At 40.2% G+C, this 16,219-nt stretch overlaps 2 protein-coding genes across 7 annotated transcripts in view; one reads left to right on the plus strand and one right to left on the minus strand.

Moving 5' to 3' along the window:
• The window catches only part of RNF32 (ring finger protein 32), a 76,561-nt gene that overhangs the window by 51,716 nt on the left and 8,626 nt on the right, over positions 1 to 16,219 (plus strand). The window lies entirely within an intron of this gene.
• The window catches only part of LMBR1 (limb development membrane protein 1), a 162,909-nt gene continuing 148,178 nt past the window's right edge, over positions 1,489 to 16,219 (minus strand). For all 6 annotated transcript variants that reach the window (XM_035029871.1, XM_035029872.1, XM_035029870.1 and 3 more), the window contains 2 exons: positions 11,822 to 11,983; positions 1,489 to 8,749 (listed from right to left, as the gene is read on the minus strand). In XM_035029871.1, coding sequence (XP_034885762.1) covers positions 8,664 to 8,749; positions 11,822 to 11,983 — 248 coding nt within the window. In that variant the 3' untranslated portion in view covers positions 1,489 to 8,663. The remainder of the gene's footprint in view (positions 8,750 to 11,821; positions 11,984 to 16,219) is intronic.

Consider the following 16,219-nt stretch of genomic DNA (forward strand, 5'->3'; position numbering starts at 1 on the left):
AGGGAGCCCGATGCGGGACTCGATCCAGGGACTCCAGGATCATGACCTGAGCCGAAAGCAGTCGCTTAACCAACTGAGCCACCCAGGCGCCCATCCCTGGCTGGGTCTTAAACTGACCAAGTCTGCTTAACAGGAGAAAAGCACACAAATATATTTAATAGAAGTTTGAGCTGACATGCGAGGCTCCATAAAGAGATGAAGACCCAAAGACACAGACCTACTTTCCACTGCATCTGATGAAGAGGAGGCAGCTGGGGGAAATACGATAGGTTAAGGAATGGGAGGTAAGTGTGGAAACTGGGGAACTCGGGAACTCAGCAAGGCCAGTTAGGATTCCTTGAGGTGAGAATGCTCCTTTCCTCTGGGTACAGGGAGGACATCTCTCACAAGAGGGTCTTGGACCTGGTTTAGGGAAGAAGAGTAAACCTCAAAGTCCTTCGGCTTAAAATATTCAATATGCCAATGAGCCACATGTGAGAGTAGTGTATCCTGAACCCAATCCCATGCTTGCTTTCTGCTTTCTGCAGGGGTGTAGACATACATCTAACTTCTCTAAAATGGTGTGAGAATTTTAAAATTTTATCTCTGGTTCGCACAATAGTGTTACTGGATAAAGTTCTCTATAAGCCCCAATAATCAGGAGTAATATTAAATTCATAAGCCTAAGTCATGACCTATTTCTGCCCAGAGAGGGAAAGACCTACGATCAAAGACTACAACTGTCCTTGGCAGATTTTTCATGACTTTTGTTGAAAAATTGCAAGGTTCTCAGGCCTACATGTGGAAACACACACACTACAGTTTGTCAAGGAAACAGCTGGTATGGGGTGCCTGGGTGGCTCAGTCGTTAAGCATCTGCCTTCGGCTCAGGTCATGGTCCCGGGGTCCCGAGGTCCTGGGATCGAGCCCCGCATCCGGCTCCCTGCTCAGCGGGAGGCCTGCTTCTCCCTCTCCCACTCCCCCTGTGTTCTCTCTCTCTCGCTGTGTCTCTGTCAAATAAATAAAATCTTAAAAAAAAAAAAAAATAGCTGGTATACAATATCAAAGGAATGCCTGTACAAGCCTGTCCTGGAGGTGGCTGAGGAGTAGCACAAGGCCCTTTGTGAATACATGATCATCTCTGGATGCAGCCTAGCTAGACCACGTTCACAGGGCTGAGGCGGGCAAGTCAGGGACCACAGACATTTGTGCCCTTGAGACCACACACTTCTTTCTGTTCCACCCTCTGCAAGTACCTGGCTTCCACCCTTAAGGGCACTTTGCACATGAGTTAAAATTTTTAGATACGTGTTTCTGAACCGAGCACAATTATTTTACAACATAGTTCTTTCTTATACAATATCTCTGGGATTTTTAAATACTTTAAATTCTTGCAAGTGATTAAACAGTTGCAAAAATAGAATTCCCCTATACCCTTCACCAGCTTCCCCTCATGTTAACACGCCATAGTAAAATTATCTAAACCAGAAATTGACAATGATACAGAAGTGTTATCTAGTCTACACATTTTATTCAAATTTTGTCAACTGTCTCTGGGATGTTTTGTGAATAAGAACTTTCTTTGCCAACGTGAATGCTAATGTGTCTAAAAGAATACATCTTCCAAATTATAATTCAAGTGTATATGGTAAAGTCACCACATTAACTGGAGGTTTCCAGACAGCAGAACAAGTCACTGATAAGAACTACGGAAGTCAAGTGTAAACTTAAGTATTAATTCAAAACACAAGATTAGTGTTTGTTTGGTACAGTAACAGGAGAATATTCTTCAAAATCAGTTTATGAGATACATTAATTAGAGAATTTAAGATATAAAATGTAGAAAAAAAGCTCAATATTTATGGACATTTAGTTCATGAAAACAGCACTCAAATCAAACATAATGTATGGTTCTGTCACACTGGCCTGTCATTTGGGGAAACAATAAAACTAGTCAAGGATAGGTTAGAATTGCATTCGGACATTCCTAGCAGACCTGAATGCAGCGGTCTGGTTACACAAGGAGTCGCCGTCTCCGCAGAAGCCTAGGAGGGCAGCAGGGCAGCGGTGCGTTCAGTGGGCATCCAAACTCTTCCAGCTGTCTTCACAGGCAATGCACAATCTGAAGTGGCTCTTGGAGTCCCAGCTGTCCCATCCTGTCCCATCCACGGCACCATCAGCAGGAGGGAACAGGGGAGGTGGGATGGTGCTTCCTCTCTGGCTGACTGGCTTCTTCCAAGTCATCTTTCTGGAGGTCCCACAGGATGGGCTGCATAAACTCCCAGGTCAGATTCCAGCCCCATGGCCACACCCACCTGCACAGGAAGCTGGGCACACTGCCACCCTGAATAAAACTGGGGCTAGGCTGCCTGGCATGAATAGTTGCTGTGTGGCCACGGACGTCTCTGCACAACCATTATCTCATTCCTTCCAGCAAAATAAATCCAGATAACGTGTCGATGAATTATGAAAAAAAATAAATACATAAGAGTAGCTAGGCTCGGGGTAATGAAAATGATGTGGGATCATATGGTGAGGATGGCTGCACAACCCCAGGAATATACTACACATCGACGACCCCTGTGCTTTAAGAGTGAATTTTATAGTATGTGAATCATATCTCAGTAGATAAGGAAAAATACTGGGAAATATATTTAAAAGTCTTAGAGTAGGGAAGGTCTAAGTATGACACCAAAAAATTATGGGAAATTGCAAATTTTGATTACTTCAGAATTTAAATTTTCCACACAGAAAAAAAAATACAAAAACCAATGTGGACAAGTTAAAAAACAGGAAGAATACACACCTCAGAAAGACAAACATTTAATCCATAATATACAGAGTTTTTATAAAACAGTAAAGATATTATGAAATACCAGAAGAAAAATAGGCTAAGTATATTTAATGATAATTCCCCAAAAGTAGAAATACACATAGCTGATAAAAAATTAAGTTCCCCCAATAGTTATTAAAAATGCAAAGAAAAACAAGTATTTGCCTCTCAGGTTGGCACTCATGTAAAAGACTGGCAAAATCCAGTGTTGGCAAGAGAAACACATCTTCACATGCTGTTGATGAGAGTATGTACTGATAGGGTCTTTCCAGAAGTAGTTTGAAAATGCGCATTGTCTTTGATCCAGGACTTGGGTATCTAGTAAATAGTGGTCCCCGGTCGCCTGATGCAAGTCCCTGCTCCAAACCAGGCCCCTCCAAGTAATTTATGGTAAGAAATATGTATTTGGTCTTCCTCCCCATTCCTGGCACAGAGCCAAAACCTGTGGCATTTCCTAAGTGATAAGAAGATCAAGGTATCTTCTGATATCCCTAAGAAGCCCCTTCCAACCACACCTGAACTTATGCTAATAGATTGTCTTTTGGAAAGCCCCTGATGATGGCCAGTGGAACCAACTACTTTTGGTCCCACCCTTCTGACCTCTGGCGAGTGGGGAAGGCCTGGAGGCTGAGCTAATCACTAAGGCCAATCCTTTAATCAATCATGTCTTTGTAGTGAAGCTTCCATAAACAAACAAACAAACAAAAAATCCACCTAACTGAAGGGATTCAGAGAGCTTCCAGGTGGCGAGCACATGGAGGTGCCTGGAGGCTGGTGCCCCTGGAGGAGCACGGAAGCTCTGTGCACACCCCCATCCCCGGTCCCGTGCATCTCCTCCCTCTGGTGTTCCTGAGGCGTACCCCCTGGGATAAACAGGTCATCTAGTAAGTAAACTGTGTCCCAGAGTTCTGTGAGCTGCTCTAGCACGTCCCTGAACCAGAGGGGGTGGTGGGAACCCCTGATTTACAGCTGCTTGGTCAAAGCACATGGGACAGCCTGGACTTGGGACTGGCATCTGAAGTGGGGGTGGGGAGCCAATGTTAGGGGACTGAGGGGCTGCACTGACTCCCCGTAGATAGTGTCAGAATTAAATCAAACTCCAGGTCACTGATGTGGTATCCACAGACAACTGGGAGAACAGCCTGGGTAGAAAAACCCCGCACACATTTGGTGGCTAAAAGTGAAGTACTGAGAGTACAGAAAAAAACAAGTTTTTCACCACTAATTTCTAAAGCAATAATAGAACAATGTGCTAAGATATATGTAAAAAGCTATTTGTGAGGACTTATAGCCATTCAATATAACATACCAGCTACACGGCATGACAGAAAAGCTATAGCACTCAAGACTAGAGCATGTCCTGGGTTCTCAGAGGCCACTGTTGGTCAGCAGTCTATCTTAGAGTAAGTAAGAGCTTTCCAAGGGAGAAGACACTGAAACATTCACCTGGGATTTTTAATAACTGATAAAACTTTCTTCCTCGGATTCATATTTAAGTCTCTACCTCCTCACATTCAGACACTAAAGATCCTTCTGCTCACATCGATCCTCAGAAATCATATACATCGGGTGCTGCTACCCTACTTTGCATAACTTATACTTGTGAACTTGACTTCTCCAGTATGTTTAGGAAGAACAGAATACCAAAACACATTCAAGAATAACTGGGTTTGTCTGAATTTCCTATCTGATCACATTTGAACTTGAAAACACTTTTACCTAATTGAATTACACAGAGTAGGAAATTAAATAACTTCTCTTCAAAACTAGGTCCCAGCTCTACTCCTCCAAGAAATACGGATCAACCACCTAGTTTTGAAATTTTATAATCCATTTTTAGAGTTTCAGCAATTTCTATTGATTTTAATTACATTTTTTGCAGTGCAACAAGTAATCTGCACAGATAATACTTTTGCTTCAGTAGTATTTGCAATAATGAATTTTACGTAATATTCAAAAGCCAAAAAAAGTTTGTGTTCGTTCATCCTTCAACTAGATCCCGGAAGTCACGTTTTTCAAACTAAAGTTGACCATTCATTAGTATTAGTGTGGTCTGTGTCTAGTATTCTAAAAAAGAGAACAGAAAATGCCAGCACGCATCACATACAGTAAAAGTAGGTACTACTTTGTTAATTAAGTGTTTACATGTATAGAAGTGTGTGTGTGTGTGTGTGTGTGTGTGTGTTACAGTGTAAACAGTATTTCTTCCTGCGGTCAGAGAGCTGGAAAGCCACTGCTATAAAGGCTTCTGTCTAAGTCACCAGATGGCAATGCCATTTACTCTTCTGAGAGCTCTGGATTAAGCTGCCCAGACCACAAGTAGGCGTGGCTCAGTCCTTTTATGGAAAAGATTAGAAGAATCAAATATATCTAAGTAACTCAAACAATTAGACGACACACATGATTTCAATTGCTGATGCTACATTTTAGTTGCAAATGGTTCAAAGAAATTCATCTACCAATAACTCCACAACAAAAAGAGAGAGAAAACATTCACTTCTTCCTCAGTCTAACATCTCACCAGAACCATTACTGCCCTTTATAACACTGACATGGAAGTTACCTACATACACCCTAAAGTTTTAGCCACAATGGTATTTAAGATTTAAAGCCAAAACAAAAACACATTTGAATGCTTATAAACCAAAACATGAAATCACTTTTTGTAAAATTTTAATTTCTAAGACATTTAAAAAGTCACACTAAAAGTATCTCATAGAAACAAACACAAAAAATCATCTGTAAACAAAACACTGTAAACAAAAGTAATATACCAGTGCATCTAAACATTATTTCAAAAGTAACATCATACCAGTTTTTTTTAAGTCAGTACTGAATATATGCTCGTATTTTTAAAAAATCATTTTAAGAACTCCGCCTTTATACATTAAATACTGTGCTAACAACAAAGAAAACTACATAGGGTTTTCCAGGGATGTAAGCCTACGCTCTAGCAGGTTAAGTGGTTATGGAGGCACAGAGAGGTCTACTGTGCTCCCGCAGAGCCAGGCCTAAGGACAGGTGTACACCATACACGCCTTGAATACATCCAAGAGTCAAACCATGCAGCCGATTTCACGCTCATCCACTAACCAGTCTCTCAGCGTGGCACTGAAGGAGCTGACCTGTATGTGCGTGAGTGTGCGTGTGCGTGCAATTCTCACATAAGTCTCTTCTTTTAGAGCAGGTCTATTTTTATCTAGAATATATATAAAGCTAAGTAAATACTAAATCTAGGAAATATCTTGGAAAAGCCGGTAAAAATTACAAATGTTATAACCTATAAAATTTATAATTTTACAATAAGTATTGCAGAACCAATTAATATGAAGAATTGGCCAAGTCTCCTCAAGAAACTTTTTAACTACAGTGTCTAATGCCCCTTTAAAGTTGATCCAAAGGTGAGAAAGAGTCAACGGAGCATCTGACTTCACACAGTCACCTACACCCCGCCCCCCAACGAGAACGGAATGGCCATCCCCGGGGCCACTCTGACCGCGGGCACAGGGCGCTCTGGCATCAGGCCATCTGCGTCCTCCCTCGCTAGCACAGTAACTGCAACAAATCAAAGACCTGAGGGGCGCCTGTCCTTGCCAGACTTCAAGTGCTTGGCCTCAGTGTGGCGCCACCAGTTTCCGTCATGGCCTCATGCAGCCAGCCTCCAGTGTGTGTCCAATGGAAGCACATGCATTTGCTAAGTCCCTCACTCAAGAGGAAGACTCTGTGTACGTAACCAGGAATATACTCTTTGTAGAACCCCGGAAGTGCTGTAATCATGCAGCAGAGTATATAACTACCTGCATTTGTTCCCATAAAAGGCATCTGAGACCCAAGGTTCAAAACTGTCCCTCCATGTGAGGCGTATCCTCTGTCTCAAAAGCAATGAAGACGCACCCAGTAACAGCTGTAGGACTTTAGAATACATTTCACTGCTTACTAATCAAACCTGGCCTAAGTTTTCCGATGGAAAGAAACTTTCAAATGAACAAAGAATTGATACAGACATTGAAAAGTTTAATATTTTACTCAGAAATTTTCAGACATCTTACAAATACCCAAGAACTTCCTACGGATGTGCCCGGAAACCAGTGTAAGTTACAAGCGATGCTCTTTTATTTAAAGAACTTTCTTTTTCTTCTCCCCTTGACCTAGTCTGCTCAAGATATGGATTGCCTGCAAGCAAGTTTCAGTAAAAATCAAAGCTTGCAATTAATGTTTAAATAGGTGTAATTACCAGTGAAATTAGGAAACAACCAGTTTCTATTAATTTTCTCAGTATGCAGATCCTATGCAGAGAAATTCACCAATACTAGACTGGTGGTATTTACGGAGTGTTGTTTAGAATCACAAAATGTTCTTTTATCTTAAAACTGGGCTGTATTTTAATGGGAAGAGAAGCTCAGAAGGAAATGCAGAGGTATAAATAAAGGAGAGGTATACTCAATGGAACTTAGGAATACACAGATAAACTTTTCTCATTATTTTGGCTCTAAGTGGAAATTTTTTATGTCAAATATATACAGCCTGATTTTCATAAATTTCTCCAAAAAAACCCCTTTAAGCTCAACAATTTGAGGAAAATGTTCTTTTACTTTTGTCTGAACACAGACAATCTGTTGCCATACACATAGTGCATGTGAACATACGTATTTATAGAGACTGCATAACTACCAAGTGTGTGCAAAGGGGCTCATCTCTTATTTCTGCATGCACAATTTTCAGTACTCTATCCTAGTGGATGGTAACACAAAGTACAGTTTTATAGCTTTTATTCAATGGACTTAAAGTCAAGAAGCCATCCCCAGAATTATTTACAATTTCATAACTGAATGGTTTATCAAATCATGAAACACTGAAAAACTATTCTTACCTCATGAATGCTGACACTGTGTACCTGGGTGTTAAACTGGTACTTTTATAAATCCGAGGTTTAAACCGGCATATACAAAAGTAACCAAGGCCTGAAGAATGTGTTGACAGAAGGGGTTTCTACCACAGAGCATTTGTAGTTCCATAATGGACACAGGAGCACAAGGAACTGAGGGATTTTTGGAAAAGAGCTTTCAAAAAAATCAAGTGTACAGATAGCCTATAAGGCAAAATCTAAGTTACAAGGGTATTCGACACTGGCAACTATGTCATGAGAGGTAACACTGAATCCTACACACAGAAGAGGTCAGAGAAGTGTGAGTACATAAGACTTCCCATGTAGCTTACTACACTGTACAGTGGAAGGTATTCCCGTGGTGTTCTACCACGGATCAGGTTTTCAAAAGAATTTCATATTTTTCTCTTGACTCCAAGTCCAATCAGTATCATTCTGAAATATAAACCAGAACTACGCGCTTTTGTCTTTTTCTTCAAGGAAGTGAAAGATAGCATTTGCACACTACTGTTCCAACGCACCCGCTGGAGTAATGGCATCTATAAACCCACATCTTTGCAGGGCCTTCACTTCGCATCCAAGTACCAAGGATGCCTTTCACGTCAGCTTCTCCATTTTGAATAAAATAGATATTGGGATTTAACTGAATTCTTAGGAAGCCCCGAAGTTGCCTTTTCTAACATTCTCATACGGGTGACTGTACCAAGTGCCGCAAGCAAATGTGTCCACAGAAAAACGTGCTGCCCTACGAAGCCTGCGTTTGGCTGGAAACTGTGGGGCCCATCACACAGTTAAATGAGAAGAAGGCCTGCAGCAGCCAAGTTCTTAGGAGGTTATGAAAGAAATGGCGCTGCCAGGCCCAGGCCCTAAATGTGAAGCCCAGTCAGTGCACGTCACTTCTGACTGACGGGGACGGCGGGAGTTGGGCCTCCCGGGTCTCTCGATGGCAGAGTGCTGCTGCGTATCTCACAGTGCTTTGTGATGCCCATTTGCTGACGGCTTTGATGTTTCTGAATCCCTTGAAGTATTTGATAAGTGAAGCTTATGAAGCCCTGCAGAAAAATTAAGAAAATGGTGAGAAATGATGGACTGTTGCATGGGTGGGCAGAGGGCTAAGGAGGCAGAGTGTCAAGTGTTACTGCGAAAGCTGTGATGTGCTGGCCAGACCCCCCTTAGCATGAAAGATCTCTTATCCCCACTGAGGCTCCCTGGGGGCCTAAGCAGAAGACAGTTGTCTCTTAGGAAGCCATGGCTTCTCCTCAACTCCATGCAGCTCTGGGGCACGTGGAAGCTTCTGGTTTCTTCTCTCTGCACAGTTAGTCCCTTCCCCGCCTCCTGCCCTCCATACCAATCCCAAGATCACCCTCTCAACCACCTCCTCCTACAAGCTTGTCCCAGCCCCAAAGTGTGCTTCCCAGCAGGGGAACTAACCTGAGACAAGTATGATCCCATTTTTGTATACACACATGCAAGTATACATACAGGAAGACATCCAGAAAGACACACCAAAATGCTAAGCACATAATTAAGAGGACAAGCAATGGAAAACATGACCAAATAGAAAAGGAGAAGAAATAGCAAAAGAATAAACTGAACATAAATATTTCATTATTCAAAGATACTTCACAGAATAAAAAATTTTCACTCTCTTTTAAAGTTATGTTAGTTTCCCTCTGTATCATACATCGGTCATTTACATAATGCACCTGATACATACAACAATACTGTGCAGCTCACAGGGATAACAGACGAAAGAAAATGTGAGAGTTTATGTAGCACCAAAGCTCTCAGCGCTTAGTAAGATGAAGCACAAGATGTTCAAGGATACATAACCAGCACATCTCTGGAAAAGATCTTGAGGAAACGTTTTTACGAGGCTCAGACTTTCGTGACACATCAAAAACATACTTGGATAAGATTCTATTCCCCTAAGATTCCACAAGTTTATCTACCTGGCAGTTAAGCAACTTTATAACGCTCTTAAGTCAACATAGCACTCTGAATTTTAACGTTTCTACCACCTGCATATCTTAATGAAAGAAAAGGTAAAATTGAGTCCATCTATGATGGATGAATGGGAAGGAAAAAAGAAATCCAACACAAGCAACAGTTCTGGCCAAACCACTGAGTGACAATAGGAACCCACAGCTGTTTGGTGTGGGGAAGCGTGTTTTAAACAGGGCCTGCTAGTGAAGGAAGTAGGTGGAGAGAGAACCAGTGGGGTAATCAATGCCCAAAGTGAAAAGGAATCCCCTTTGAGGATAGATTATTTCCACAATTACTTCTAAAACTTGGGTGCGGCACAGGCTACGCATCTTTAAAAAAAAAAGAAACTACAATGTCTCTCTCTGCAGAAACAATCACCTCCACCACCATCTGGTTTTTATCTACTATGTACCAGATAATCTATGAGACAAATACTGTCATTATCAATGGACATAGCAGCAGAGGAAAAAAGACTACAAAACAAAGGGGGGGGGAATGGTTAAATTTTATAATCAAATTATGATTCCCAGTGAAATCAGATTTAAGATCTCAGATCATTCACACATTATTACATATACTTAATGAGGATATTTTTCTACATATAATGCATTTCTTCCTTAAAGCATTCCAAAGAGTAACAGAAAACATTTGGACAAAAAACCAAATCCATCTATTAGTTTTACACAAGTCCTGATAATTCTATTGCCTGTTAGGGTCAAAGAGCCGACGCAACATACTTCACCGTAAGTCAGAAAGATGATATCCAGAATACTTAACTCAAACCTAAATTTACTGCAATTCATCTACAACCATCTCATGTTAGGGACTGGTAAGTGGGAACTGATCTGACATCATGGCTAACTAATCTCACTGATGCTACCATGGGCTTAAAAATGAAGTTCTAACTTTAGACATTTGGTTCAGAGAGCCGCTAATTCCCACCTCACCTTGCAGATTTTAACCTGGCCAGCATTCTGAAACCTAGGCATGAAAATCCATAAATTATCTGGTGCTTCAGCTGAAATGAGATGTCACTTTCATTTCCAGGCAGTATTGCACCAGCCATCCCCTCACAGGGTGAATTTAATAAAATATGGATGAACAGATAATTTGAAATCTTTTTTCCTTCCCAAAGGTCATCCCTTCAATCACAGGTGTTGGAAGAACTTGGTGGCGTGCAAAGCTTTATTGTTGCTCAGAAGGTTGAAGTTATCTGGACCTTAATGAATCAATCATTATGTAGCCTTTTGCAACAGCTAAAAGTCACAATGGCATAGAGAGTATAAGCATTCAAATGATGTCAAGTTAGGTAAATGACCTAATGTTAGGATTTTCTACAATAAATCACTGCCAAATTTAAAATTACTCCAAACCCAAGAGGGTTTATATAGCAAGATAATTTATAAAGCCCTGGTATTCCTATAATATAAAATAAAACTTATAAAAATATAAAATAAAATAAAAACATATAAAATGTTTAGTGCTAATGTTGAAGTGGGCATGAAAAACTCATTCATAAGTTACATTTATACCCTTTTTTTACCTTAGCCAAACCTAAAGTTTTTAAGACTGTCCCAATGCATGGGACTTTTGGAATACATGATAATGAATGCCCTCTCTCATATTAAAGACAAGAATACTAATATTTTTATCCTGAGTTATTTGGCTTACTGAAGAGAATTACGGATCAGTCTGATACTTGTAAAATCCAAGTAATCAAAAGAAATCTGTAACTAAAAAATTGTAAGAGGTACCATTACCAAAAAATAATAAGTCTCTAGCCATTAGCCTCACACCTTGCCTTGACCACCATCATCATAACAACAAAAGAGCTAATTTTATTGAGCTCTTATGATGTGCCAGGACTCTGCTCAGGCCCTTACAAGAAATATTCCAGTTAATATTCACAACAGTCCTTGAGAGAAGAAGATACTGTCACCATTTTACAGATAAGGAAGCTGAGGCTTAACAAGGTAATTTCACACACGAGCATAACCAGTAAGTAGTGGGTCAGAAATGGGAACTCTATGGTTTCACACAGTAGGAAAAATGAACAGATGAAGATTTAAAATTAATTCAAGTAACAAAATTAAAAATTAGCAGAAAGAGAGAAAAATACCCATAAACCTCAGGATTACCTAGGGCCTTGAAAAGTTCTTCTCGTACAGCAGAGGTGAATTTTCTGACCAGACACAATGTTGTCACAATAGCAAAAAGCAAATTGTAGGATAACACAATATAGAAATTTCCCAGCCAATTAAACCTTCCAAAGTCTCCAAGTAGATCAAATCTAGTGATTCCTGTTAAAAATAAATAAAATAACCCTTAATAAAATCAGGTACAATATATTTAAAACGTTACAAAATAAAGTACAAGTCAGATCAAATTTCATGGACTTTCTCATTTGTTAGTGGGGATCCTAGTTAGAATATGTAATTGTTACCTTGCGGAACAGCATCAGCCAGCCCTAACCTACTTTCTCCACATGTCACAGTGCCTTGGAAGCGATGAGGCTGGAGTGAATGTCCCTTGTCGCTCACTCCACTCACACTGACAAGAAATCCCCTCTGCAGCTCATGGAGAGAATGAGCACAGTGTGCTCACCTGAAACAGGACGGAGAAGACACCTGACAGCCCTTTAAAGCGCCCACCTCCCCGCTGCCTGGTCCCTCTCCCCATGCAGGTCCCAGGTCAAACACCCCCTCCTTGGAAAGGGCAACTGTTTCCTCTACAGAAAACAGCTGGACCCTCCATGGCTATCTATCTTAATTACATTTCTTTGTAACATGTGCTACTTCATGTGTTTCTTTTCCTTTCTGGTTTATTTATTGCCTACTTTGCCCACCAGTAAGTAAGTTCTATGAGAAAAGGGACTTTTTTTTTCACTCCTACAATCCTAATGCCCAGAGCAATGCTTGTACATGCATAATAGTTACTACATAAACAGATAAACAACTAGGGTGATTCCTTTCTGGGTTGGCGGTGGGGGGAGGTGGGAATAAAAACATTATTAATCTGAGTTGGACACCACAGGCTTGTGGAGTAAAATGGCAAACCAAGAAAGGCAGTTATCTCATATATACATTGAAGTTACTTAAATTTCCTATACACATTTTAAAAAACAACTCTTTTTATTCAAAAGAATAATCCAAAAGTCATCCTATTCAGTAATAATGTGCCCTAGGCCAAATACTTATAGGAAAGAATATGTGAATGTTAGGATTTTTCTGACCACTGGTAAATAAATAAGTAAACAGCATTCAGGTAGTTAGTCAACTGACAGATGATGGGACTGCTGACAATCTTCAAGGAAGAAACTGAAGAGTTAATTGGGGCCATATAAAATTTTAACCATAAAGGACTGTATAAACAAAATCCTGTACACCTTTATTTTTTGAGTGGTCTAAGGATCTCAAGAGTAACCAAACTTCATTTCACTCTATCAGCTGACTTTTGAACTTAGCTCTCATCCCCACCCAAAGCAATCCCATCACCTGTTATAGGGACAGACGCCACAAAAGCAGTGCATAGACAACAGAAAAACCTTCATACCCAAAAGTATCACAAAAATAGGTTTCAAGACGTAGTTCTTTTTTTTTTAATATTTTATTTGTCAGAGAGAGAGAGAGAGCATAAGCAGGGGGAGTGGCAGGCAGAGGGAGAAGCAGGTCCCCCGCTGCGCAAGAAGCCCAATGTCGGATTCAATCCCAGGACCCTGGGATCATGACATGAGCCGAAGGCAGACACTTAACCAACTGAGTCACCTAGGCGTCCTAAGAAGTAGTTCTTTTATGGCCACATTTACACAGGGCCAGTGTATTTGAACTTGAGAGACAATAATCTACCATAATATTTTAAAGAGAAGATTAATGAAAACATACAATAAAATATCTTTTTAAAGAAGGTAAAGGGACCCAGACCCCAGGAGAATATGCCACAAAGACCACATATCATGAGTCATGGCAATAATCATGGCTGCAGCTTCTCAGATAAAAGCCTTAATAAAACTTTACTTTGTCTGGGGCGCCTGGGTGGCTCAGTTGGTTAAGCATCTGCCTTTGGCTCAAGTCATGATCTCAGGGTCCTGGGATCGAGTCCCACGTTGGGCTCTCTGCTCAGTGGGGAGTCTGCCTCTCCCTTTCCCTCTGCCCTGCCCCCCAGCCTCGTGCTCTCTTGTGCTCTCTCTCAAATAAAATCTTCGAAAAAAAATCAACAAAAAAACTTTACTTTGTCAAAAGGAATACAGATCTAATTATACATTTTATTCTTCAAACAAAGTACCATTTAATTTAACCTAGGAAGTCATCTGTAGACAGGATACAGCCCTTCCAAAACAAATTTCAGTGATTTCAGCCCAAGGATCCCAGATAAGTAGTTTATTTGATCTTTAGGACCAAAGACTCCTTTGAGAATCTGGTGAGAGCCATAATCTTTTCACAAGAAAAACAAAGAAATGCGCACACTCACAAAATCTTGCATATGATGAAGCTGATTATGGAAAAACTGACAGATCACAAAATAAAAACCCTTGTCCAGATGCTCCAGGAAAGTCTTACCTGGTCTCAAGACATTTTTAATCATACATCACCATTAGCAAAAACAAAATTAGAACACATATACCCAATATATGTGCATTTAATTATTTTAAAACTACATATGTACTACTCACTGGCTTTTACATTATATACAAAGGACAGACTTAAAAATAATAATAATAATGATAAAGGTAAACAGGAGTTCTCACGGTTTCTTCGCACAGCCCAGTGACCTACTCTATGAACGCTGGGGGACAAACCACTTTGGACTGCAGCGAACATGCTCACTAGTAACTCAGCCGCCACCCTGAACCTGGCCTGTGAACCACTGGGACAGCGGTGCCACGCACTGAGCACAGTGAGGAGCAGGGTGCGCTTAGCACAGGGATAATGGAAGGTATGTTACGAACAATGGGAAGTGCTTTCACCAGGACTTCTTGGTGGATTCAACTTGGTATCCTGAGAGTCAGGGCCAAGACTTCATCTGAAACCCCAGACAGAGAGCAGTCTCCTCATTATATGTTTGGTCCCCAGGACATCTCAGGTTGACCCCAAAGACAGAAATCCAGGCGCCTGTTGCTACAGTGCACCAAAGCACTAGACAAAGTATTAGATTACTTCTAAAGATGCTGTTGTTTCAAATTTAATTTCAATATCTAACATTGTCTGATTAAAAGATCACTCTGGACAACACATGCAGTTCTTCAATTCTGAAAATCTTCTATAAGACTAAACAGCAAGAAACTTTAAACAATCACTTTCTTAAACTTCTGTCTGAGAGGTCTGTCACAGCAATAATTAAACTGTAAAATGTACTTTTTTGTTAAAAGCACCAACACTTAAGAAAAAGTAACAATACTTAAAATTTTAACTTAACACTTATTGTACAAATGTATAATACTTCAAAATCTCTATTTCTGGAGAAAGATATAAAAGGGTATTAAGTCAGCATATTTAAAAATACTACTAACTAAAAAAATTCAATTATCAAATGCTGTTATTTAACTCTCCTAGTCAAATAATGAAATGCTAACTCCCATTCCGAAGTCATGTCTTTAAAAGATAAGTAAAACATATGCCAGGTAAAAAGCCTAGTTAGTTAAGCAGTGGCTAAGCATAGGCCATATTATGTGGATTATCTGTGAATAAATGCACTACGATAGTTTAAAATGTTTTATGCATAAGTCCTTGAATAAAGATCTTTTTCTAGTCATACAAGAACCAAGGCACAAAACCTCATTTCAGGAAAAGAGCTGGTTACTCCACCTACAATAAGAATCACGAGAATTTACCTTCGCTAGCCCACCTGAGTTGACTCTGATTTCTAGCAAGCATACTCCGGTTCCTTACCAGCAAGAAGAAACTGAGAGAGTTTATAAAGCTTGACACACTGAAAGGATCGTTAAAGTAACTTTATCAATAAATCGTATGTGCTGGCATCTCCCACAAATGGCTGACATGATATCCACGGCTTTAATGTAAGATTGCCAAGAAGACGACACATATCTTGTCATAAAAAATAAATTTGTAAGTTAAATGTTCTCTGAAAAAACACCAAGATCGGGGTGCCTGGGTGGCTCAGTCAGTTAAGCATCCAACTCTTGATTTCGCCTCAAGTCATGATCTTACTCAGGGTCACTGTTTAAAGCAAAAATGGAAACAATGTATTATAGGGTTTATAACGTGTATGAATAAAATGTGTGATAACAAGAGCAGAAAGACTTGCAAGCGAGAAAGGGAAGCACACTGCTAGTTCACTGTACTAAGTGCTATGATGCTACACCAAGGGGGACTGTGGTAAGTTAAAAATCTATGCTATGAACCAGAAAGAAACTGTCCAAAAAATACCACAAACAGGTACAGCAAATAGGCCAACAAAGGAGGTAAAGTGGAATCATTTTTTTAATGCAGCTCATCCAGAAAAACGAAGATAAAGAGGAAAAAGGGAACAAAGAAGAGATGGGAAGAAATAGATAATAAAGAGCAAGACTATAGTCAAAC

This window comes from Mirounga leonina, unplaced genomic scaffold, assembly GCF_011800145.1.
Source record: "Mirounga leonina isolate KUSES-001 unplaced genomic scaffold, KU_Mleo_1.0 Mir_321, whole genome shotgun sequence".
In the NCBI taxonomy this organism is placed as follows: Eukaryota; Metazoa; Chordata; class Mammalia; order Carnivora; family Phocidae; genus Mirounga; species Mirounga leonina.